General features: G+C 31.3%; 2 protein-coding genes across 2 annotated transcripts; both read right to left on the bottom strand.

Annotated features, from left to right (window-relative positions):
- LOC105171853 (chalcone synthase J-like) lies at positions 5,572–7,384 on the bottom strand. Its single transcript, XM_011093098.2, has 2 exons — positions 7,150–7,384; positions 5,572–6,598 (listed from the first exon to the last, which is right to left on the bottom strand). Exons 1-2 carry the CDS (start codon positions 7,328–7,330, stop codon positions 5,604–5,606), a joined length of 1,176 nt encoding a protein of 391 aa, XP_011091400.1. The 5' UTR covers positions 7,331–7,384; the 3' UTR covers positions 5,572–5,603.
- LOC105171852 (chalcone synthase-like) lies at positions 20,182–22,923 on the bottom strand. Its single transcript, XM_011093097.2, has 2 exons — positions 22,681–22,923; positions 20,182–21,409 (listed from the first exon to the last, which is right to left on the bottom strand). Exons 1-2 carry the CDS (start codon positions 22,859–22,861, stop codon positions 20,415–20,417), a joined length of 1,176 nt encoding a protein of 391 aa, XP_011091399.1. The 5' UTR covers positions 22,862–22,923; the 3' UTR covers positions 20,182–20,414.

The following is a 24,574-nucleotide window of genomic DNA, read 5'->3' as shown; positions in this document are numbered from 1 at the left end:
GAAAAACCTGTGATCTTCTCTGATAGTCAATCAGCAATTCAGCTATGTAAAAATCCCGTCTTTCATGATAGGACAAAACATATAGATGTTAGGTATCATTTCATTCGTGACATTGTCGGAAAAAATGAGATAAAATTAGAAAAGATTAGCTCAGATGAAAATCCAGCAGACATGGGTACAAAGTGCTTGCCTACCGAAAAATTCTGTAAGTGCTTAAAAATACTCTTATTAAATCCTGACTGATACCTCTGTACTGTTTAGTGTTGTTTATATTGCAGGTACAACTTTGGAGTATTTATTGGCAATGATGAGAAAACCAGATCCAAAAACCCCTGACCTATACCATTGGGTATTTGGTCCAAGGTGGGGTATGTTAGAAAAAGTGGCCCAAATCCGGAAGCCCACCCACATCAAGCCCATTACCACCTGGAGGCCCCAACCCGGTACCCGACCCGCTCCACTCTGCCCGACCCGGTTTGACTTATATATGTACCCCCTTATCCTCAAACCCTAATTAGTTCTCTCTCTCTCTTCATTCGGTTCCGCCGCTTCCTCCTTCTCTCTCTCTCTAAACCGAGATGTCCGTTCGGTCTTCCTCTCCCGTCTGTTTCCGGCGGTTTCTAAAGGCCAACCTAATGGCTCTTAGGAAACCGCCGAAACCGCCTAACAAACTATATCTCCGGATGATTTCTAGCCTATATATACGGAGGTCTCATTTCCCCTAAATCTCTCGGCCGGAAAAAGGAAATCTGTTTTCTACTCTTGTTCTTCGTGATATCTACTGTGAGAGTGTTCTGTGTGAAGTGAGAGTGTCCGATCTTTGTGTTCGGGTCTTGGTTGGGTGCCGAGTGTTGTGGAGCAACCGTGAGGGCTTGCGGTGTGTGGTTGGGTACGGTATTTATGACCGTGTCCCTTTAAGATTGGATCTGGCTCTATCTCCTGAGCCACATCCAAACATTTGATTCGTTGTTCCATTTCTTCTGTTTTCTTTGTTATATTCAGTTCTGTAATATTTGTTATTCTTTTGGCCTGTAATATTGAGGAGTTTCGTACTCCGTTCATCTGTAATAGTTGATAGGCTATTATTTGAAAGAAATACCACTGGAGGGTTATTCCCTACAAACTAATCTTTGAATTGAGCAGCTACTAGCTTATCAATAATAGGGTCCTCCGTATAATGGTGCACGTAAAGTTCATTAAAAAAGGACCTGTTCACATACATATCAATACATAGGTTACAAGTCCAAAATAAGAATGTGAATACACTACAACGATAAAATTTACACTTACTCATACTATGGCGTGACTACTTTATAGTTGGTCAATATAGATGTCTCAATTATGTGGCGTTATGATCCACTAAGATATCTCTTCTTTGATGCACCATTACCTCAACCAGGATAGTTGAAAACAGACCATTGGATACGAGTGTCGTTCATAAAAAGGTCGTGATTTCTGCATGGCCTGTTCCATTTGCAAGAAATCTGAGGCTCAAAGTAGTGAGAAGTAAAGACACTGATTTCTTCTACAAGGTGAGCCTCTATAATTGACTGTGTGCTTTATTTTTCACCTTCATTTCAAGCCTCGAAATAATCTAATAACCGAATATTTATTAAAAACATAATGACACTAGAACTGTTTCAAAAAACTAGAATAATTCGTGTAATAATTACCTCTCAAATGGATACATCCACTTGTATTGCACAAGCCCTCCCACGCACGCTTCATATGGCAGATGAACAATTAGATGCTCCATTGAGTTGAAGAAAGTTGGCGAAAATATTTTTTCAAAGTTGCACAAGATGGTGGCGAGACTAGCCTCCAATTCTTGTGCCTTGTTCACATCGAGCGTCGCCATATATAGTATCTGGAATAGAAGGTTGACCTAGATCAATGCACTCCACACCTGCTGAGGAAGCATTTCACGGAAGTCAATCGAGATCAACTTCTGCATGAATACCTGACAATCATGACTCTTCATGCTGTGAAGTCTCATCTCCTTCATGTCGACACAACGGGCCAAATTAGATGGGTAGCAATCAAAAAACTTCAGATGACTGCTCTGGTTATAATTAGAAGACTAGACAGTCGGCTGGCGGCATAAAAAACTATCCTTTGCGCCCAATCCATCTGCTCCGCATCACCTCACGACGTACTCTACCCTGCATAACATGAGAAATGGGGGTTTGCTCCTCCCACAATGGGGCCGTTGTGACGGCCTTAAAATACTCTTGCACCCTCTCCTCACTATGAGAAGTAAAATTATAATATTTCGGCATAAACCTTTCACAAACAGGTTGAAATTTACCTCGTCTGTGGTTTTGAAAACTTCAATTTTGCACTTCCGACAAAGACACTTAATTTTCTAACCATCCATATATGTATGTTGAGACTTGACCATTTTATAAATGTAGCAATACCATCTTCAAACTCCGGAGGACCCGCTCTATTCGAAAGGTTCTTCTCATACATCCATCTTTTCAATTGTCTAAACATGATGATTAGTCCTATACACACAAACACATACACATGTATATATATTATTGTAACATTAAATTTAATTATAAAAATTACAACAAATATAATCAATTGACAAATAAATAGTTAAAGTTGTTCATGATCAAAATAACTCTAAATATCACGAAAAGTTCGCGACAGAATTCACAAACAAAAGTACAAAAGTATTAGTAGGATAGTGAGAAATTAAAAAAATTCAAGAGAAGTTGAGGAAATAGAAAGAAATAAGAACAATGGAAGAATATTGTGAAATTAAATGGAAAGAGAGGAACACATTTATATAGAAAAATTTAGAACGGTCTTTGAAACGGGTATAGGAACATATATCTAGCCGTTACTTTAGACTCTGGGATGACACTTGACACGGTCTTAGAAATGGTCAATCCGACTGTTGAAATATAGACGTATTTCATTTGGAACGGTCACAATAACACAAAAAAATTAATTCAAAAAAATCGTCCCAATTTGCACCGGGTGTTGGAACATTGTTAGAAACATACAGATTCTTAAATAAAACTCATAATTTGGAAAGGTTTTTCGCATATTTGATTAGAAGTGTACCAAAATAGTTTCAAATTGTACCTCATTTTGGAATGCATTTTCGAATTGTCATTTTTGGGACATCCATTGCAACACATTGGGTAAGGACCGTTCCTAATTCTAATATAGTGTTCCAAATAAAATTCCAACCATTTACCATTACTATTTTAGAACGGTATTGGAACGAATTTAGTAACTGATTTTTTGAAACTCATTTTGGAACGGTTTGACCATTTCAAATTTAAAACCCAAAACAAATGTTGAACATAATTAACGTCATGTTTTAATATTCGTTCCTTATGTGTTTCAAAGACCGTTACAAAATAGAATAGGATTTGGAACGGTTTTCTTGACCATGCCAAATTTCGCCTTTTTTTTTCGTAGTGTGTAATTTTATGTAATTTGTGTTAATTTTTTAAATATGTGTAATTTGTGTTATTTTTATGTAATTTGTGTTAATTTAAGAAAATATGTGTAATTTCTGAAATTTTTCTGAAATTTATTAAATTTATTTTTCTGAATTTTTTTTACAATTTTTGAAAATATATATTTATGTATATTCTGAAATTTCTTTTAATTTTTCTGTAATCTTATGAATATTAGAAAAAAAAAGTTGATATTTAATTTTATGTAATTTTTTAAAATGCGTAATTTTTGTAATTTTATGTAATCAGTGTTAATTTATGAATGTGTAATTTGTGTAATTTTAGAATATTTAGGAAAATATGTATAATCTTTGAATTTTTTTTAAAATAGTAATTTTTTAAATTTCTGAAAATAACTATTTAAAAAATTGACAATTTTTTTTTAATTTCTATAATTTTGAAAATTTATAGTTCTGAATTTCTTGAAGATAATATATAATTCTGTAACTAAAATTTGTCTAAATTTTTAATTACGTTTTCAAATGTGAAAATTAACTTTTATCAATTACTTAAATTTTTCTTTTAATGTGAATTTGCAGCTTACTTTGGCAAAATATTTTTTTAGTCTCATAAAATAAGAGCAGGATTTGTTTTGGTACCACAACTATGATAGGTGTTACTTTTAGTTCCATAAAACTCATAATCAATCATTTTAGACCCTAAAAATCGTGGGGATTGTGGTTTCGGGACTAAAAGGGTGTTGTTTAGAACTAAAAATGTATTGTAATTTTGGGAGTAAATAATCCCAAAATTATATTTTTTTCGACTAAAAAGACGTGAATTTGAGTTTTATGGGACTCAAAGCGTCACCTGCCAACCTTATACATGTTGCCAAAAAAAATTCTATCTTTATTTTATGAAACTAAAAGAATATTTTGCCAGCTTACTTATTAGTGAGACTGCGACAACGAGGCAGAAGACAGTAGGGACGCTGCCAACATGGAGCTCGATCTAGATTAGGATCTTTTTTATTTTTTTTAAGATTTGTATTTTAATTTTATTAATTATATTATTACTACTTTCTTGCAAGATAATTTATATAATATTTCATATTTAACAAATTCAACGAAATATTATGAATTAAAATAAATATTATAATAATTTAGATATAAATAAATTATATAAAAAATTGTACTTCATTTGTTACGATTTTTGTAATGATTTTGGAAATACACTTCATTAGCATACAACCTGAAAGTAATTTAAAAAACACTCCATAAGAGGAGTCACAAAAGTTCATAAGAGGAGTCACAAAAGCCATTATAGTATGTGTTAAATTAGGGATTACAAAATGACATAGAAACGTCGTCATTAAAAAATGCACGATAGTTATAATAGAGTTCAAGTGACCTTTCTCATTGGCATATACATTTATAATAATATGTATTATATTAATGATTGTTCCAAAAATAGGTCTAATAAATTTAAAACGGTCGTTCTAAAGGGAGTTCCAACATCAATTTCTATGTTCGGTCAATTATTGTAATGGTAAAATTGGCTGGTTCAAAATCCGGTACCATTAGAAATCGCTTCGTCAAGATCAGTTACAATTTTTTTGTAACACCTGTTATAAGAATAGACGGGCTTCCGTTCCAAAAGTCGTTCCGAATTAATAAAATATGTTACAAATTAAAAGTTGATCGTTTCAATAAAATGTATTTTTTGTAGTGATATAAAGGGCCAAAATAACCAACTTTAGTTTTGAAACTAAAATACCCTCGATCACATTTATTCCTAGAGAATATGATTTTCCTTCAAATTTTTTAGCGATAATATTCTATTAATGTACATTTAAAATTAAAAAAAAAAGTATTTAAGAAATATCAATTTGATCAATTATTTATTTTATTTTTTTCTCTTCATATAATTAAATAAACATAAAAAAGAATAAATCATACACACACATGCATCAAATGTACATGTTTCATATATATATATATATAAATACATATACATCTTTTATTTGTGTTTGTACGTATTGCAATGACATGGTACGTACAGTTGTTCAACAATCCTATATGTGATTTTTTCAATAACAAAGCATGATCAAGACGAACAAGAAAAGCTCCAAACATAGCATAATATCAACAGCAATTCATGCCACTTTGGTTTGAGAAACCCTTAATTGATTGGCATGCTATGCAGCACTACGGTCTCGACGGTGATGCCTGGCCCAAATCCGAACAGCACGCCCCACTCCAACCCTTCCCCGGTGGAGCTTAGCCCCTGCTTGATTGAAGTCTTCCTCATCTCATCAAGTACAAAGAGCACGCATGCACTCGACATGTTCCCATACTCACTCAACACATGCCGACTCGACCGGAGTTTTTCAGGCTTTAGGGCTAACTTTATCTCTATCTGGTCCAAAATCGCACGTCCACCGGGATGTGCAACCCAGAAAATAGAGTTCCAATCAGAAATACCCAGAGGCTCAAACGCTTCAATCAGACTATTTTCAATATTTTCGGATATATGGTATGGAATATCTGGCGAAAGGTTGACAAACAGTCCAGCTTCGCGTAAATGCCCAACAAGAGCACCAGTGCTGTCGGACAGAATAGTCTGTGACGCTGAGAGAAGCTGGAAAACTGGCCGCTCTACCCCCACCTTCGGGTCAGAACCCAAAATAACCGCGCCGGCACCATCTCCGAACAACGCATGCCCCACGAGATTATCCAAGTGACTTCCACTCGGGCCACGGAAAGTTATGGCCGTAATTTCAGCGCAAACGACTAGAACCCTGGCACCTGCGTTGTTCTCCGCCAAATCTTTGGCCACGCGAAGAACAGTGCCACCTGCAAAGCAACCTTGCTCGTACATCATGTAGCGCTTGACAGATGAGGAGAGGCCGAGGAGCTTGGTCAGTTGGTAGTCAGCGCCGGGCATATCAACACCACTGGTGGTGCAGAATACGAGGTGGGTGATCTTGGATTTTGGCTGCCCCCATTCAGTGATTGCCTTTTGTGCAGCTTCCATGCCGAGTTTGGGCACCTCAGTCACGACGATGTCTTGCCTGGCGTTGAGCGACGGCCCCATAAAGCTGCAGATCTCTGAATTCTCTTTCAATATTTCTTCTGTCAAGTACATGTAACGTCTCTCGATCATGGATTTCTTACCTACACATTTAATTAGATAGAGTGCAAAATTTACACAAGGATAAAATCGAAATTGCAACGGAATGTAGGTTAATTTTTCAATTTATTTATGTGTCAAATGACCATTTTAACCATCTAATTTATATTTAATAATTACTTATTTAAAAAATATTTATAACTTTGGATTTGATATCAAGTAATAACTGTATAAATTAATGGTTGTAATAATTGATTAGATCCTACCATTCTCATGCATCTAGTGGAAAAAGCTTGTATCACTTAATTAATTTGGTCCTGTATATATATTATTTAATTCATGATGCCCTAATGAATATTTAAGCTTTATTTCACTTTAATCTTTCAAATCAATTTTTAAATAAAATTTTAAGAATAAAATAACTAATATGGAGTAAAAAACTATAACACATATATAATACAACTTGGACATGCAACTAGTCCTTAATATAGGAAGGATAATCTCCAAATAATTATCAATAATCTTCACAGAAAAAGATTAAAAGCAGCATAGAAATAATGGGGTGGCATGAAATTAGCAAATAATAACATCTTACATATGCGCTCAAATTTTTGTTTGAGCTGAGGATTGTGTTCGCTGTTAGTGATGCGAAAATAGTAGTCAGGAAAAGTGGATTGCTCGACGCAATTTGGAGGATTGGCAGTCCCGATGGCCAAGACGGTGGCCGGCCCTTCCGCTCGTTGAGCCCTGCGGATCTCCTCAACAGTTCTCGACATCTTCTGTCTAAAGAATGTACGTACGCTGGCTATTATAGCTGATGGTGATCGTCACAATTGACTTCGTATATAGTATATATCACAGGATGAGGTGTAGGAGGGGAGTATTTATACAATTATACGTGAGGTAGCTAAGATAACGTGATCAGCAAACTTGTATCTAACTTCCGTACGGAAAAGATGAGCAAAGTAGAGCAAAGAAAAAAAAGAGGGGGGAGGGGGGTTAATTTACATCAACTTGTTGTGAGGTTTAAATGTTTTTTTTAAAGTAAGAGTGACGAATTATTATAAATTAAAATAAATTAATTATTATTTCTATCAAATATTAATTATATAACAATCATATTCTGATTAATAATATTAAATAAACGATATCGAATCAACATCTACTATTTAGTAGAAACAATACACCTTTATTCAGTGGATATAACATTCCGCATATAAGGCAGGGCTCGAACTCATGATTTTTAAGATCATAGGGTCTCATACGTGTAATTTTAATTTATAGGGTTTTGACAAAATTTTGCATGTGATATACGAAGCTCCGTTAAAGGTTTTTTGTTGTAATTGAATTATTTTTTTGAACTAAAATATCCTTTCGATCAAACTTGAGTTAAGGCGGCCATGGTCACTTCGCCGGTGGCACACTATTTTTTTAAATGAAAATTGCCAGGGAAGAAGAGGATGAAAAACCGCTACATATGCCGACAACGTGAGAGAGCCGGAGAAAAGAAATAAATGATTTCCGAAATATTATCTATTTTGGGGATTTTGGTTATTTCTCCAAATTTTATTTCGTGTTCTTTCTGGTTGTTTTAAATATTTTTAATACTTTTCTGATTGAGTTAGTAGTGTATTATATTACATACTTTACGGGAGGCAATTGCAATTCTCGGTCTAAATTTGATGTATTTATAGTTAGAACAAACCTTAGGACGTAATTTACTAGAAAAACGAGGCAGATTAAAATCCTTAGAAAATGCAGTTAATATGGTATGGGAAAAATTGTAATTTTGATCATGTAAGATTGAGGTTGGTAGTTTTAGTCCTGTATGAGTCTAATTTTATTTGGTTACATAATTTTCGAAATTTCATACAACAATCAGGATTTATTCATCTTAAAATTTTATAAAGCTCAATTTTGATATATATGAACTTTAATTTGAGATTCAATTATCAGCCAATTTATTTGGATTCCTAATTGATAATTTATCTCAAAAATTCTAAAAATAGCAATATGCGATGGCAATTTGGTCCTGCAAGTAAAAAAAATGGCAATTTGAGCACAATTTTTGCCAGAAATAAATAAATTGTTCAGAAATATCCAAGATAACGCGTCATGTGCACAACACATGTGATTCTCTGGTGAAATTGGAGTTGTCCTCAATTCATGAATTTTAAAAATTACAAGACAAAATTATAAAAATATATTCGTGTATTATCAAAAATATCACCCCCTATACTTATAGACTAAAATTGAAATTTTCCTATATGATATGAGAACAAGGTGTTGGGATTTTGTCCCACAATGATGAGCCCAAAAAATCAAAATAAAATTTTCTATCAACAATTATAAAGGGTTACACAAACCCCTTTACAATATTACAACCCAAATTTACAGAATATAAACGAATAAAAGATCTAGACAACTAATCATAAGAATAAATCACAATCACGGCTCAGGGAGTCAAAAAATCCAGAGAGCAAGTCTTCAACCACTTAAGGCCGGCAACTCTCACGATTGCTTGAAAAATCCAATAATCAGTCACTTAGAACCTTAGTCACCAAGACCCATACAAGAAACCACTTAGGTTTATTTCTCAAAAAAGGTTCAAAAAGAACAGAGGTCGAAGTGAGTAGAGAGAGGTATGTCAGTCGGTTAAACCGACCTCAAAATCCATGGATGGATTTATAGAAAAGAGAGATGGAAGAGGCAGTGAGAACCAAGAGGCGGTGGCAGGTTTTCGATGTTATCGGAATAAGGTGTCAAAAAACCAAAGAGAGGAGAAGGAACGTCAGAAGCGGCGTAAGAGGGAAATTGGGGAATAGGGTTAGGGTTTGAGATTAAGTATTAGGCTTTGTTTGGTTTTGTGTTTTTGCATTTCTCGAAACAAGATAAAATACACTCAATATTTATTTTTGTATTTTTACACCTTATCTGCGTGTTTTTCTATTTTTCAACTTTCTATATATAATATATATGTACACATTTATATATACATAATATAAAACAAACATAATTTGACAATAAACAGTAATTTTTGTCTCCCAAAAGTACAACATTAAACATAAAATACTTATATATATACATATTTATATATAAAAATATATGATTTGACAATGAACAGTAAGTTTTGGCTTCCAAATCCCAATATCAAACCTACACCACTTATTTTAAAATATTTTAAATTTTTTCAAGACACAAATCCAAACATATAATCTATTTTCAACACACACTCACTTATCTCTATTTTTCTCTCTCTATTTTCAAAACACAAAACAAAACAACTAAAACACAAATCCAAACATAATATTAGGTTTTCGGGTCAGGGTCGGGTAACCGGGTCGGGTAATCAGGTTGGGCTCAGAGTGGGCCAAGCAAACCAGTGGGCTGTGAATGAAAGTGGGTCGAGCCATCTAGTGAAAGAGTTGGGCTTATGGGCTTTAGGTCTACCATCAAGAGATCATGGGTCACAAGATATAACAATCTCCCCCTTGGACCAGGACCTACGAAAGGAGCCAGGCCCAAGTCCGAATTTTGGCATTTCATCATTGTTGTTTTTGCCTGCAAAAAGAGATGTTAGCAACAATATTCAAAGGATAATATTGCAACCACTAAGTAGCACATAAAACATAGCACACAACAATTATCACTAAGCATTCCTTTTTCCAAATAATAACAATGTTATAACTCATAGCCATCGAGGCAAAGTCCAACAACCACCTAGGCTTATCTAGTCACGAAGGCTCATCCAGCTACCTAGGCACAAATCACAATGATACTAAGGAGCACTTTATTATGCACTAAGTGTAAACTTGCACACAGTATCCACAAAGAAATAAAATTATAGGTTTGATGCAAAATCAATAAACCGTAAATACTTTTTCATAACTTTCCTCAAAGGTTACATTTGCTTCTTCCTTATTCTTATCATACACTTTTGACTTTTTACAATCTTTTATAAAATGATCATTTTTACCACAATTATAGCATCTCCTAACTTTATGTTTTTCATCCCTAGTTCTTTCCTCATTATCACTAGATTTAGAACTGCTATGACTTCTATTCCTTTCTTTATTCTGTCTTTTATGTTTAGAATTTTTATATCTTGTTCTTCCTCTAACAAAATTTATCTCATTTTGTTCCTTATTCGGTTTATTAGTCTTTAGGTCAATTACTTTACTCTTTAAACCATTAACAACAGTATCAAGACTAATAATATCCCTACCGTATTTAATGGCAGCTTTAACATCACCATAATCATCAAGAATGACATTCAACAAAACAATGGCAAAATAATCATCTATATTCTTATCATCAGTCAATTTTATATCTTGAATCAATTTTGTAAAATCATCTAAATTTTCATCAATATTTTTAGATGAATTCAATTTATAACTAAAAAACTTTTCAAGCAAAATCAATTTACTTGGTAATGATCTTTCTGTATATAATTCTTCTAACTTTTTCCACAAATCTTTTGCTGAAACTTGTTTTTCCAACTTTTCTCAAAACAATATCTGAAAGATTTAAAATTATTGAGGAATAGGCATACTCATCATTCTTAATGTTCTTTTCTTCATAAACATTTTCATAATATCTGTCATCGAATGCTTTAAAAATCTTTCGTTGTATTAAAATGCCTTTTATTTTTAGTAGTCATATTAAAAAATCAATTTTACCATCAAATGGTTGCAAATTATAACCGGCCATTTAACAGAGACAAGAGATATATAGCAGAAATATTATATCAACATAAAATCAACAATTGATAGAAAAAATCAACAAATCACAAATTACAATTTCACAGTGAATAACCAAGGATTCTCAGGCCACATCTCCACTAGAACTCGACAACCTCAAGGGCCCGGCCAGGTTAGGGATTACTGGGGAATTAAGCCTCGGTTTAACAGTAAAACATATTAAACAGTAGAATATAATGACTATAAAACAACACTGTTTTATGACAGAAAATTTTCACAGCAGAAATATGGCAATATTAATCGACAAAAAGAATTTCTCCAAGCAATAGAAATATTAATTTCTAAAGAACTATTCGAACACAGCAGAAATATTTCACCGAGTAGAATTAACGACAGATTTTGCACTAAGCAAAATGATATCAGAATATTTTCCACAAAGCAACAATATCAACAAAAATAATTCTCAGTAGAAATATGACAGTATCAACAAAATATTTTCAACAATATATCGACAGAAAAAATAGCAACAAATTATTCAAAGCACAAAAAATAACAGTTTAAAATATTTTGCCAAAAGTAAAAGGAGGGGTTTAGAGGCTACCACCACCGAGAAAAAAATCAAAATATTATGGCACTGATACCACTATTGGGATTTTATCCTATAGTAATGAGCCCAAAGAATCGAAATAAATTTTCCTATCAACTATACAACAGATCAAGGGTTACACAAACCCTTTTATAATATTACAACCCAAATTTACTGGATATAAACGAATAAAAGATCTACACAACTGATCATAAGAATAAATCACAATCACGGCTTAGGGAGCCAAAAAATTCAGAGAGCAAGTCCTCGGCCACTTAAGGCAGACAACTCTCACGGTTGCTAAAAAATTCAATAATCAATCATTAGACCTTGGTTACCCAGACCCATACAAGAAACCACTTAGGTTTATTTCTCATAAAAGGTTTAGAAAGAACAGAGGTCCACACAAGGAGAGAGAGATATGTCAGTTGGTTGAACCAAACTCAAAAGCCATGGATGGCTTTATAGAGAAGAAAGATGGAAGATACAGTGAGAACCAAGAGGCGGTGGCAGGTTTTCGATATCATCGGAACAAGGTGGCGAAGAATCAGAGAGAAGGAGAAGGAACTACGGAAGCGGCACAAGAGGGAAAATGGGGGATAGGGTTAGGATTTGAGATTAAGTATTAGGTTTTCGGGTTCTGGTCGGGTTCAAAGTGTGGCAAGCAAACCAATGGGCAATGACTGAAAGTGGGTCGAGCCATCCAATGAAGAAGTTGGGTTGATGGGTTTTGCGCCTACCATCAAGAGGTCATGGACCACAAGATATAACACAAGGCATATAAAATATATGGATAATTACACAGGCACTCCTCATAGATTAGTCAAAATATGCAAGCTGTCCATAAACTATCCTAAAAGATGTTTAACACCATGCACCCTTTGTGGCTTTCCCACACCTGATGTTGATATCTTAAAACCACCCCTCTACTATTGATAATTACAGGATTTTAATTTGAACAATTTTGTTTTTTTGCTTTTTGGTTGTTATCAAAATGGCAGGGGTGTTAATATAATTCTCAATTGTAGAGGGTAGTTCATGTATTGTAACTATTTCCTAGTGGGTGTTATTGTAATTTTTTACTATTAATTAGGCTATTAATGCTAGATGGTTGTAATATAGGCAGGGGCAAAATATATATGGAGAAATTCTAATTCAAATTGGATTTAATCAAATTTAAATTAATGACATAGCAACACCAATACACTCTTATTGTAATTAGTATACAGTTCAAGAAAAATAAATAATTACATTACGGCTATATCACACTTGCTATTTTGATTGACTTGGTTCGATCATACCTAATTTGTGTAAGAATTTTTTGTCTATATTTAATATTAAAAGAGAGCACTCTTTTATTGTCTTCTTAATTATGGTCTATTATTTATTTTTAAAAATTTTAAATTAATTAATTATTTTATCTTTCTCATTTGTCATGGTCTTCCATAAAGACCATAACTCTCTTTTGGTAGTTATCCTTTTTTTTTTTCTCATGTATTTTTTTCCAATATCATTTATTAACAATAGTTTTTTATTAATTAAAATATTTATATTAACTTATTATCTTATACATATATATTTTGGTACTTTTTTATTCTAAAAATATTAAATACGACAATTTATATAAATAATTTATTTTAAATAGTTTTTAAAAACTTATGCATATATAGAGAATGTGTTGTACTTTTTAGAATTAACACCTCGTCAGACTAGAATCTAGAGATGCCAATGGGGTCGGGGCAGCCGCAGCACCATCCGATTGAGGCAAATTTGATACACCTATTGGCGGGTCCGGAACCCCACCAAATTTGGGGCGGGTCTCTGGTTTTATCCCCCTGCCCCGCTAGATCTTTTTAACAAACTTTTATATTTATATATCTATATAATATTATAAGTCATTAGAAAATTATGATACTAATGTAAATTCTCAAACAATTCTTATATGTCCAACTGCATATAAAAATGTAAAAAATAAAAAAAAATTAATTGAATGTATTTTTTGTATTATATAATTTATTTTAGATTAAAAAAATAATTATGTTGGAGTACGTACCTAAATTTAAAATGATACTACCTTTTGAAAAAATTAAAGAAAATAAATGAAGGTATTATTTGCATTATATAATTCAATTTAGATAAAAATTATGTCAAAATTACCTAAATCTAAAACGATATTATTTATTGAAAAAAATAAAACAAGTTGAATCTATTGTTTGTATTATACAATTCATTTTAGATCGCAAATTACATTAAATTACCAATATCTAAAATGAGATTAGTTATTGAAAAAAAAAATTAGTTGAATATATGTATTATACAATTTATTTCAACTCGAAAACTATATTAAAGTACTTTCAACTAAAATGAAATTATTTATTAAAATTAATTAAATATATTGTTTGTATTGTACAATTTATTTTAAAGAGAAAAATTAAATCACCTACATCTAACATGATATTACTTATTAGCAGGGTGGGGGGTCTGTACTAGAATCTTGGTAAAAGGGGAAGACACGTTAAGACAGGACCAAAATAACAGATAATAAACCACAATAAATAAAGAAAAATGCAGTTCAAGTTTTAACAGCAGAAATAAATTAAAGGTGTGCTTATATATCTATATCCACACACACACACACACATATATATATATATAATAGAATATTTACCGGGGGAGATTTATTTGTAAAAATATTAATCATTATTTTTTTCTAAAAATTATAACATTAAGGAAGAAACATTAAACTTTGATTTGGTTAAATTTTAATGTGAATGTTAAGGTCATATATATACTAATTATACATCAGTTTCTTCAGGTCATATATACAACCTTAAGACAGCTTAATTAATAGCTTCTACAGGTAGCATTTATTGATTAACAGCTCAATCCTTAACTACATTAATGTCCCACTATGTACCTTTACATTGACAAAGTAAAAGGGTTAAATTCACTTTGCCCCCTCTACTATTAGGGTGGTATCAAACACCTCCTCTACTATTTGGCGTATTTATATATAAATCTTTTATAATTTAAAAAATTATATGTAATATGTATTTATAAGAATTGCTTCGTCTAACAAATAAGTCCATCCGTAATTAGTCAAAATTCATTGAATTTTATAATATTAACAAAAGGGATAATTACACTCTCATCCCCTATAGTTTGGTGTAATTACACATAGACCTCCTGCGATTTGAAAAATTACATCTAGTACTTATAAGGTTTGCTTTTGTCACACAAATAAATCTCTTTGTCAATCAAAATCCACTAAGTTTATTGATATTAATTAAAAAAAATAAAAGGCTAGATATGATTGACTTATTATTGATTTATTATAGATAAAACAATCTTTTGTGACTAAACTATTCTTATAACAGTGAAATGTACCTCATCACATGCAGGAACATGTCATGGTATATTAAGGTAATTTGGTCATGAAAGATTTATTTAACCTACAAAAAATCAATAATTAGTCAATTGGGGGTAAATATGACTTTCAATTTGATTTCTTTTTTGTTAAGGGATTACACTCCCCTCTTATAAAGTTTGGTGTAATTACACGTATAACCCTATAATTTGAAAAATAGTACCCCTGAAGTTTATTTCTATATAATGAATAGGTCCATTTTGGTTAGTCAAAATTTACTGAATTTGCTAATACTAATAAAAATATACATATATAACTAAATGGAAGTTGATATTTACCCTCGATTGACTGATATTAACTTATTGCAGGTCAAACAATTTTTTTTTTGCTAAACTACCTTCATAACGGTGAATATATACCTGATCACATGCATTAACATGTGAAGACGTATGATGGTAATTTGATTGTAAAAAGATTTATTTGACATGTAATAAATCAGTAATAAGTCAATCGATGATTAATTTTTTTGTTAATATTAGCAAATTCAATGAATTTTGACTAACAGGGGGACTTATTTGTTAGATAGAAGCAAACTTGTAATTTTTTAAAGCACATGAGATTTACATGTAATTACACCAAAGTTTTAGAATGGGGAGTATAATTATCACAAACATTTATGATAAACAACATTGTTTAATATATGAAAATTTTGTATTATTTGAAAAACCCCAACATATCTTAATCTTTTCTTATTTTTCAAATTCTAAATTTGAAAAGTCTCGATGAAATTAATTCCTTTTCATTATGTTAGGTTTGTGACTTATATATATAAATTATTTTATTTCCCTCCTTGCCGAGTGGGTGAGAATTATGCCAAAAATTATCTTATATAAACAAATAGGTAAAATATGAACAAGAAGAAACTATCATAATGCACGCAAGGTATTATTTGCTATTTTATTTCATGAATTTATGAATATATTTGATACTACAACAAAAAATTAGGGATTATTAACAAGATATAAAAATGATGTGAAATGGGTCACACTGATCTTTATACCTAGACACTAAAAAAAATTGAATTCTCATTATATTATAAACGACCACGGTTTAAAAAAATCATGATGAATCAATAATATTAATCCACGGTTAAACAAAATCAAAGTAAAAAATTTAAATTTTTATCACGATTAATCAATATTCGTCATGATCTTTAGCCATAGCTGAAATATTTGATATGGTTTTAGCTATGAGTAATATTTTGGCCACACTTACAAAAACAACGACTAATAGTTGTTGTGTGGCCGTTCTTGATTTGTATTTATCATGGGTGTCTTTTTTTTTTTTGCTATAATAATTAATCGATGCGAAAAATTATATTTTATATTTTTTCTAAGGTGGATGATAAAATCCAGAATAATGGTAGATATACGAACATGATAAAGATGGCTGCTGCGCCTGAGCAAATTAAGAGGATGTTTGGTTAAGGTATTTTAAAATATTTTATAAATTATTATATCTTATAACATATTTTAGGAGCTTATAAGATCGATGTTGGATCTTATTTACAAAATAAAATACTAAAATATTTGGATATAATAAATGTTAAGATTAAAGTCTATAAAATGTGAGAACATCTTATAAGATATTATAGTATTTGACGTAATACGGTCTTTTATTGGTCAAATAATTAAAACGGAACATTAGTTTAATTTTAAATAAAAATTTAATAGATAACTTTTTTACAATAACAAAAAAAAAATCATGATTATTACCTAAATTTTTGAGTAAAAATAATATATATATACATCCATACTAGTCGAATATTAATATAGATATATAATTGATATTTTCTTTATTGGTGCAATGATTATTTCTAATCGTATAATTTATAATATTTTGGATTTATATTTTACAGTAAATATAATATCATTATCAATTTTATTTTTATTTAACTATAATAATTTATTATTAAATAATGAAGTATTTTCTTTTTTTAGAATATCAAAAAAATAAATAGTAAAAAAATATTTTTAAATCCTAGAGGGGAGAGACAGAGAGAGAGAGTGTGTGTGAGAGAGAGAGAGAGAGAGAGAGAGAGAGTGTGTGTGTATAAATATATGAATGTGGATATTTTTATCTTATAACGTATTAATTTTATATAGCTTATAAAATCTTATAAAAAAAAGTTAAGAAAGTTAACTTTTTTTAAAGAGCATATAAAATTCAAAATACATTTTATTTTACCCATATTATTAAATAATTCTCTAACAATTTAAACTTTTTTTTTGTACGCATTATTAATGTAATTTTTAAATTAAAATTATTTTTTTCCTATAAAAGTTCATTCTAATGATAATAATTTTTTACTTGATATTGTTACTTTAATTAAGTCACGTGATATGATTGTTGTCAGTTTTCGTACACGATATTGATAAAGACGCGATATTACTTTTGTTAATTTTTTGTATACAGTATTAATAAAAATATCAAGGTTTTATTATTAAATTAAAACATTTTTTAGATAAAAATACATTCTAATAATAATTATTTAAAAAAATGCTTAGTATCATTAATTTAACTAAATATAATACGATTGTTGTCAAGTTTGTGTACACGATATTAATAAAAACAATATTATTTTGTCATTTGGTTGTACGTAATATTAATAAAAATATTAAATTTATTAGTATATTAAATGTTTTTTTTTTTTTTTGAAATTTTGGATTAGATCCGTATTTGTAATACCATATCCGTCCGAAGCAGGGACAGCAGGCTGCTGGTGCTGTTCGTGAATTTTCTTTTTTTAAAAAAAAAAAATTGCAGAACCGCGGTACTAATCTGCGGTTGCAGGGTCAGCTCCCTGCAAAGCTGTTGACCCAAAAACAAATCTTAAAAACAATTGCAGAATCGCAATTAAAGTGATTGTTCTGTCTATTTCTATAATAATTTTTAAAATATCCATTTTTTGTAATTTTATTTTCTTTTATATTATTTAAATAATTTTTCCGAGCCAGAAGATATCAACTGGCTGATTGGAATTATTCTGAAAAAATTATTTTAATAATATAAGAAAAATATAAAGTTACAAAAATGGAGTGCATTTAAATTTTTTACAAATCTAGGCAATTTTTCATGCATGTAACATTTATTAAAATTTTATTGCAGTTCTGTGTATTAATACTGCGCTTTATCCTTTTCTCTAGTGCTTTCGAGAATCGACGTCTTCCTAAGCAACCACGCAGACAATTTTGCATGCGTGTAACTTCGTCCTTTTCTGTGGTGCTTTCGAGGAGATATCCTCCTAGGCAACCACACAGACAAGTTTGCATGCGTGTAACATTTATTAAATTTTATCGCGGTTTTGGGTATTAATATTGCACTTCGTTCTTTTTTCTGGTGCTTTCGAGAACCGATGTCCTCTTAGGCAACCACAGAGACAATCTTGCATGCATGTAATATTTATTAAATTTTTACGCTGTTCTGTGCATTTATATTACACTTCGTCCTTTTCTTTGGTGCTCTCGAGAATCGTTGTCCTCCTAGGCAACCACGCAGCCAATTTTGTATGCATGTAATATTTATTAAATTTTGTCGCAGTTCTGTGTATTAATATTGCACTTCGTCCTTTTCTTTGGTGCTCTCAAGAATCGATGTCCTGTTAGGCAACCACGCGGACAATTTGCATGCTTGTAACATTTATTAAATTTTATCGTGGTTCTGTGTATTAATATTCCACTTCGTCCTTTTCTTTGGTGCTCTCGAGAATCGATGTCCTCCTAGGCAACCACGCAGACAATTGTATGTAACATTTATTAAATTTTATCGCGATTCTGTGTACTAATATTGCAATTTTTCGTCATTTGTCTTGGGGGAAAAAAGTTATTTGAAGTAACGATACCAAGCAAAATTTTTTTAAAAATAATTATTGTTAGATTGTATTTGTATCAAAAGAATTAATTTAGATGTAATAATAAATTTAATGTTTTTATTAATAATATGTGCAAAAAGTTAACAAAATTAATATTGCATGTTAATTAATACTTTGTGCAAAAACGGAAAACAATTGTCCGACCTTTACTTGAAGTCACGATTCCAAGCAATATTTTTCTAAAAATAATATTATAGAATGTAATTTAATAAAAATTAATTTTTAAATTTAATAATAACTTTAATATTTTAATTAATATTATCTATGAAAAATTAACAAAAGTAATATTGTATGTTTATTCCTGAAGTAACAATACCAAGCAATATTTTTTAAAAATAATTATTATTAGAATGTATTTTTGTAAAAATAAAGTAATTTTAATTTAATAATAAATTTAATATAATAATCAAGAGCAAAACGAAACAATAGAATCAGTGACTCAAGAAAAAAAGATACCTCGACGACAACGACAACGACACACTCGTGGGGCTAGCTAGCGAACATTATTTAAATATACAATTAATTTTAGTTTTATATTATTTTATAATATATTTTTTTTATTTGTATGTAATTTTCAATATTATTAGTTGTTAAAAATTAGTTAAACATTAATATAAATTTTTATTAATATTTTTTAATCATAAAATATTAAAGTAAAGATTCAAAATATTATTAAATTAAAAACAATGACTACTAATTAATTATTGCATTATATTCTTAATTATTTAATAAATTGAAATTAACAAAAATTAAAAAGACAAAAAAGACCAAAAAAAAGACGCAAGTTGAACGACATAATAAAAAAAATATCCTATTTTGGGGTACAATTGCAAATATTTTTAAATATTATTTTGATAAATAACTCGGGTTATAAAATAGTCCATTACCTTACTTTGCTATTTCAGGACAAACTTGGATGGATTATTTTTGGACAAAAATGATGTCACTTTCCAGCCAATTAACTTTTAAAAATTAAAGCTTATTTTGCCTAAAAAAAATCAAAACGCACAGGACTAAGTTACTATTCAAGTAAGTTGCAGGACTAAAACTGACAACAACCGAGAACAAAGTAAGCTCCAAATACAACACAACTTAACATCAGTAGTAACTCATCCCATGAGAAACTCTAGCCCGAACCCAGCAAGACCTGAATCAATTATATAGCAAGTGTAATATACTTGTTGTGTGATTGGTGTACAATTCAGAAAAGATTTGATTCGACCAAATTTGATTGGATAAAAAATTCTCTCTCATCCCACATTAACATGAGGAACCCTCAATTGATTGGTACACTGTGCAGCACTAGGGTCTCAATGGTGATGCCCGCCCCAAACGCAAGCAACACTCCCCAATCCAACCCTTCCCCGGTGGACTTCAACCCTTGCTTGGCCGAGATCTTCCGCATTTCATCAAGTGCAAAGAACACGGACGCGCTCGCCATGTTCCCATACTCACTTAACACGTGCCTACTTGACCAGAGTTTTTCGGGCTTTAAGCCTAACTTGGCCTCAATTTGATCCAGAATTGCTGGTCCACCGGGGTGTGCAATCCAGAATATTGAGTTCCAATCAGAAATACCCAAAGGTTCAAACGCTTCCTCCAGACTCTTCTCAGCATTTTCAGATATCTTGCAGGGAACATCTGGTGAAAGGTTGACAATCAGCCCGGCTTCACGTACAACTCCAGAAAGATCACCACCACTGTCGGGCACAATAGTTTGAGCTGCGGAGACAAGTTGGAAAAGCGGCCGCTCTACCCCCACAATCGGGTCAGAACCCACGATAACTGCGGCCGCGCCATCACTAAACAACACATTCCCCACAAGATTATCCAAGTGACCTTCACTTGGGCCACGAAAACCCATGGTTGTAGTTTCAGAGCAAATAACTAGAACCCTAGCACCCGCATTGTTCTCCGCCAAATCTTTGGCCATGCGGAGGACGGCGCCACCTGCAAAGCAACCCTGCATGTAAATCATGAAACGCTTGACGGAGGGGCGGAGGCCGAGGAGCTTTGTGAGTTGGTAGTCAGCGCCGGGCATGTCAATACCGCTAGTAGTGCAGAATATTAGGTGGGTGATCTTTGATTTTGGTTGCCCCCATTCAGCAATCGCCTTCTTCGCAGCTTCTTTGCCGAGTTTGGGCACCTCAGTCACAATGATGTCTTGCCTGGCGTCCAGTGACGGCGCCATGAAAGCACATATGTTTGGATTCTCTTTTAGCATTTCTTCAGATAAGTGTGTGTAACGTTTCTTGATCTTCGATTTCTCGCCTGTTTATGTTAAAAACAACGAAAACTTTATAAAGTCAGGACAATTTAAAGAAGCAGGACATCAATATTAAAATGATCATTGGAGACTGAATAATTAAACAATGCAAACTTAAGAGATCTTACTTTAATATACATGCATGCTTCATTACAAAGATCTTAATCACAACGGATGTCTAGGTTTCTATCTTAGTTTCTCCAAATTAAAGGGTTTAAACATATTTTTGGTCCAATAATTTTATCACTCTGCCATTTTTTACTTCTTTATCTTTCTAAAATTGGTAAAGAGCCCAATAGAATGTTTTGACATTTTACAGTGTTTGTCCTTTCACCGTCGAATTTTGTAAAAATCTCCGAAATAAACTATATGTACCTCACGTGGTTACTTGAAATTGAGACTTTTATTTTAATTGGTTTACTTTTGCCAATATGGATGAAAAACTAAAAAATAAAATAAAATAACGTATCACATGATTTATTCCGATAATTTTTTGCAAAATTGGGCACCAAAAAGACCAAAATGTCAACAAATTACAGGACTATTTTACAATTCTAAAAATATAAAAGATAAAAACACCAAAGTGTTAAAAATTTACAGAACTATTTTACAACCCTAAAAAAATAAAAAATAAAAATACCAAAACATCAAAATTACATAATAAAAATAATATCTAAACCTAATTGAAATTCATATCACAGTACAAATTTACACATTTCATTATTGATCCATCCAATTATTCAACACATTTCATGTCTGATATGTTGTAAGGAAAGTCCCATATATATGATACTACCAACCACCATGTGACGTTTCTTCTTCAGTGCAAAGTCCAAATGTATATATACTATATCTTAAAAACATTATCCATTTCTATGCTATTGACCAAGCCTGAGTTAGGGGTGGCGTAACTACGTTTAGTTGACAAATTGTACATAAATTAAGTAAAAAACCCTCAAACATTTTTAATAATTATTCTTAAATGAAATAATTATATCTGTAAAAATTTGTTTCAGAAATTAAATATCAATCTGATCAGCCATTTATTTTATTTTTCTCTTTCATATAAATAGCTAAATTTCAAACTATACGCACGTATCGGGTGTACGACATCTCGAGAGATAGTTCTTACAAAAAGAGGTATTCATTTTGAAAGATTATCGTACATATCTACTAACTGTCAATAATTTTCAAAATTTAATTCCAGGAATATATAGCAAAAGATTAAATTAAAACAATAACTAGAAAGAGAAATAAGCAAATGATAACATCTTACATATGCGCTTAAATTTTTGTTTGAGCTGAGTTTTGTGTTCGCTATTAGTGATTCGAAAATAGTAATCAGGAAAAGAGGATTGCTCGACGCAAATCGGAGGATTGGCAGTCCCGATGGCCAAGACGGTGGCCGGCCCCTCCGCACGTTGAGCCCTGCGGATCTCCTCAACAGTTCTCGCCATCTTCTGTCGAAAGAACGTGGGTTGCTACTGTGTATACTACTGGACCTTGTACTGTGTCAAACAAGTTGGATGTACGTAGGAGGGGTAGTTATATAGGTATAATCGGGTATAACGTGATAACACATTAAATGTTAAGTTGATCGTAATAACTAGGGATGGCAATAGGGTGGGTATAAAGGTAGTATTTGGAGACAAACCGGAGCTGTTCTGGGTTGACTTTTGACAAAAATATCGTGAAAAAGTTAGATATAAATAGTTAATTGATCACTACCAAAAACTTTTTTTTTGCGATGGAAAATTGCAAGAGATTTTAAATTTATGGTACTAAAATTATAATTTTTTTAAAATCACACATGTAAATATGCTTAAATATTTATATATTTACTTCATATAAAAAGCATAAGAAATTTCACGTGTTCAAGAAATCCGATAATGTCTGCAAGGAACCATTTTTTCAATTGAATGACGTATTCCTCGTGCGGGTAAAATAATCCCATAATTTATGGTTATTTTATATTTGACCTCACATCTTATGAAATATTAAAATTAACTTCATATGTTGTTAAAAATTATTTTAAAAAAAAAAAAAACTGTTTTTTTACAAGGTATGGGATCTTTTTTGCAATATGGGATTAATTTTAAAATTTTATAAGGCGTGGAGTCAACTCTCAAGTATGAAATGTCCCCCCTCCTATTTACGACTTTTCAGAAAAATTCAGAAAATGGGAATTTTCCCATCTGACTTTACTCTTTTACTCTTTCTTAGGGTTTTTCTCTATACACAGGTTGGAGCATTGTGCAACAGAACCGTGTTCATGGATAATACGATTTGTTCTTTAACACGGTCAGCCCTGCCCGTATTCTTCATATCCATTGCCCTGTAAATTTTTCACTTTTTTCATGCATTTCACTGTTGTGTTTTAAACTTCCGTAGTTTTATCACTTATTTTGTAAATAATTATAAAAATTAGGAATTAAAATCATGACAGGTGAATATTAATTACGGATAAAAAATGAATATATAAATGACTGTATAAAAATAAAAAGTTATCATTTGCCCTTGAATTCTTTAACCGTAGAGAGTACGTAGGTTATGAGGGTACCTGGTATGTGTGTATTAATCATGATTGAAGATTTATTTGTGAAATATTAATTATAATTTTTTAATATAAATGAATTTTTAAAAATTATAACATTAAGGAAGAATCAATAAAATTTGACTTGAATAAGTTTTTAATGTGAAAGTTAGAGTCATATATACTGAGGAAAAATTATATTTTTCATCTGTAATTTACTCAATTTATACATTTAGTCCGTTTTTTTACAAATATGGTCTGAATATCTCATATTTAGTTATTTTTTGATAGATTTAATCATGTGTTAATAATTTTGGTACTAACGATGTGTAGTTACATGACAAAAAATTATATCTGCTCCGGTGTGAAAAATGTCCAAAATTGTCAATATAAATTTAAATTTGACAAAAAAAAAATGATCAAATATGGTATATTTAGGACTAAGTTCATAAAAAAGAAAAATTGAATATGTAAATACAATAAGATATAGGACCAAAAATACTAAAGATATATAGTTAGAGGACAAAAATATAATTTTACCATATATTAATTATACATCAATACTTTCTTAGAGGATGTCTGGTTGGGTCGAAAAGTGGAAGTAAAAAGAAATATATAAGAGATAGTTTGGTATTTG

The sequence above is a fragment of the Sesamum indicum genome, linkage group LG10, assembly GCF_000512975.1.
Source record: "Sesamum indicum cultivar Zhongzhi No. 13 linkage group LG10, S_indicum_v1.0, whole genome shotgun sequence".
Lineage (NCBI taxonomy): Eukaryota > Viridiplantae > Streptophyta > Magnoliopsida > Lamiales > Pedaliaceae > Sesamum > Sesamum indicum.
The sequence above is the reverse complement of the archived record's forward strand: the minus strand, read 5'-3'. Positions and strand labels throughout refer to the sequence as shown.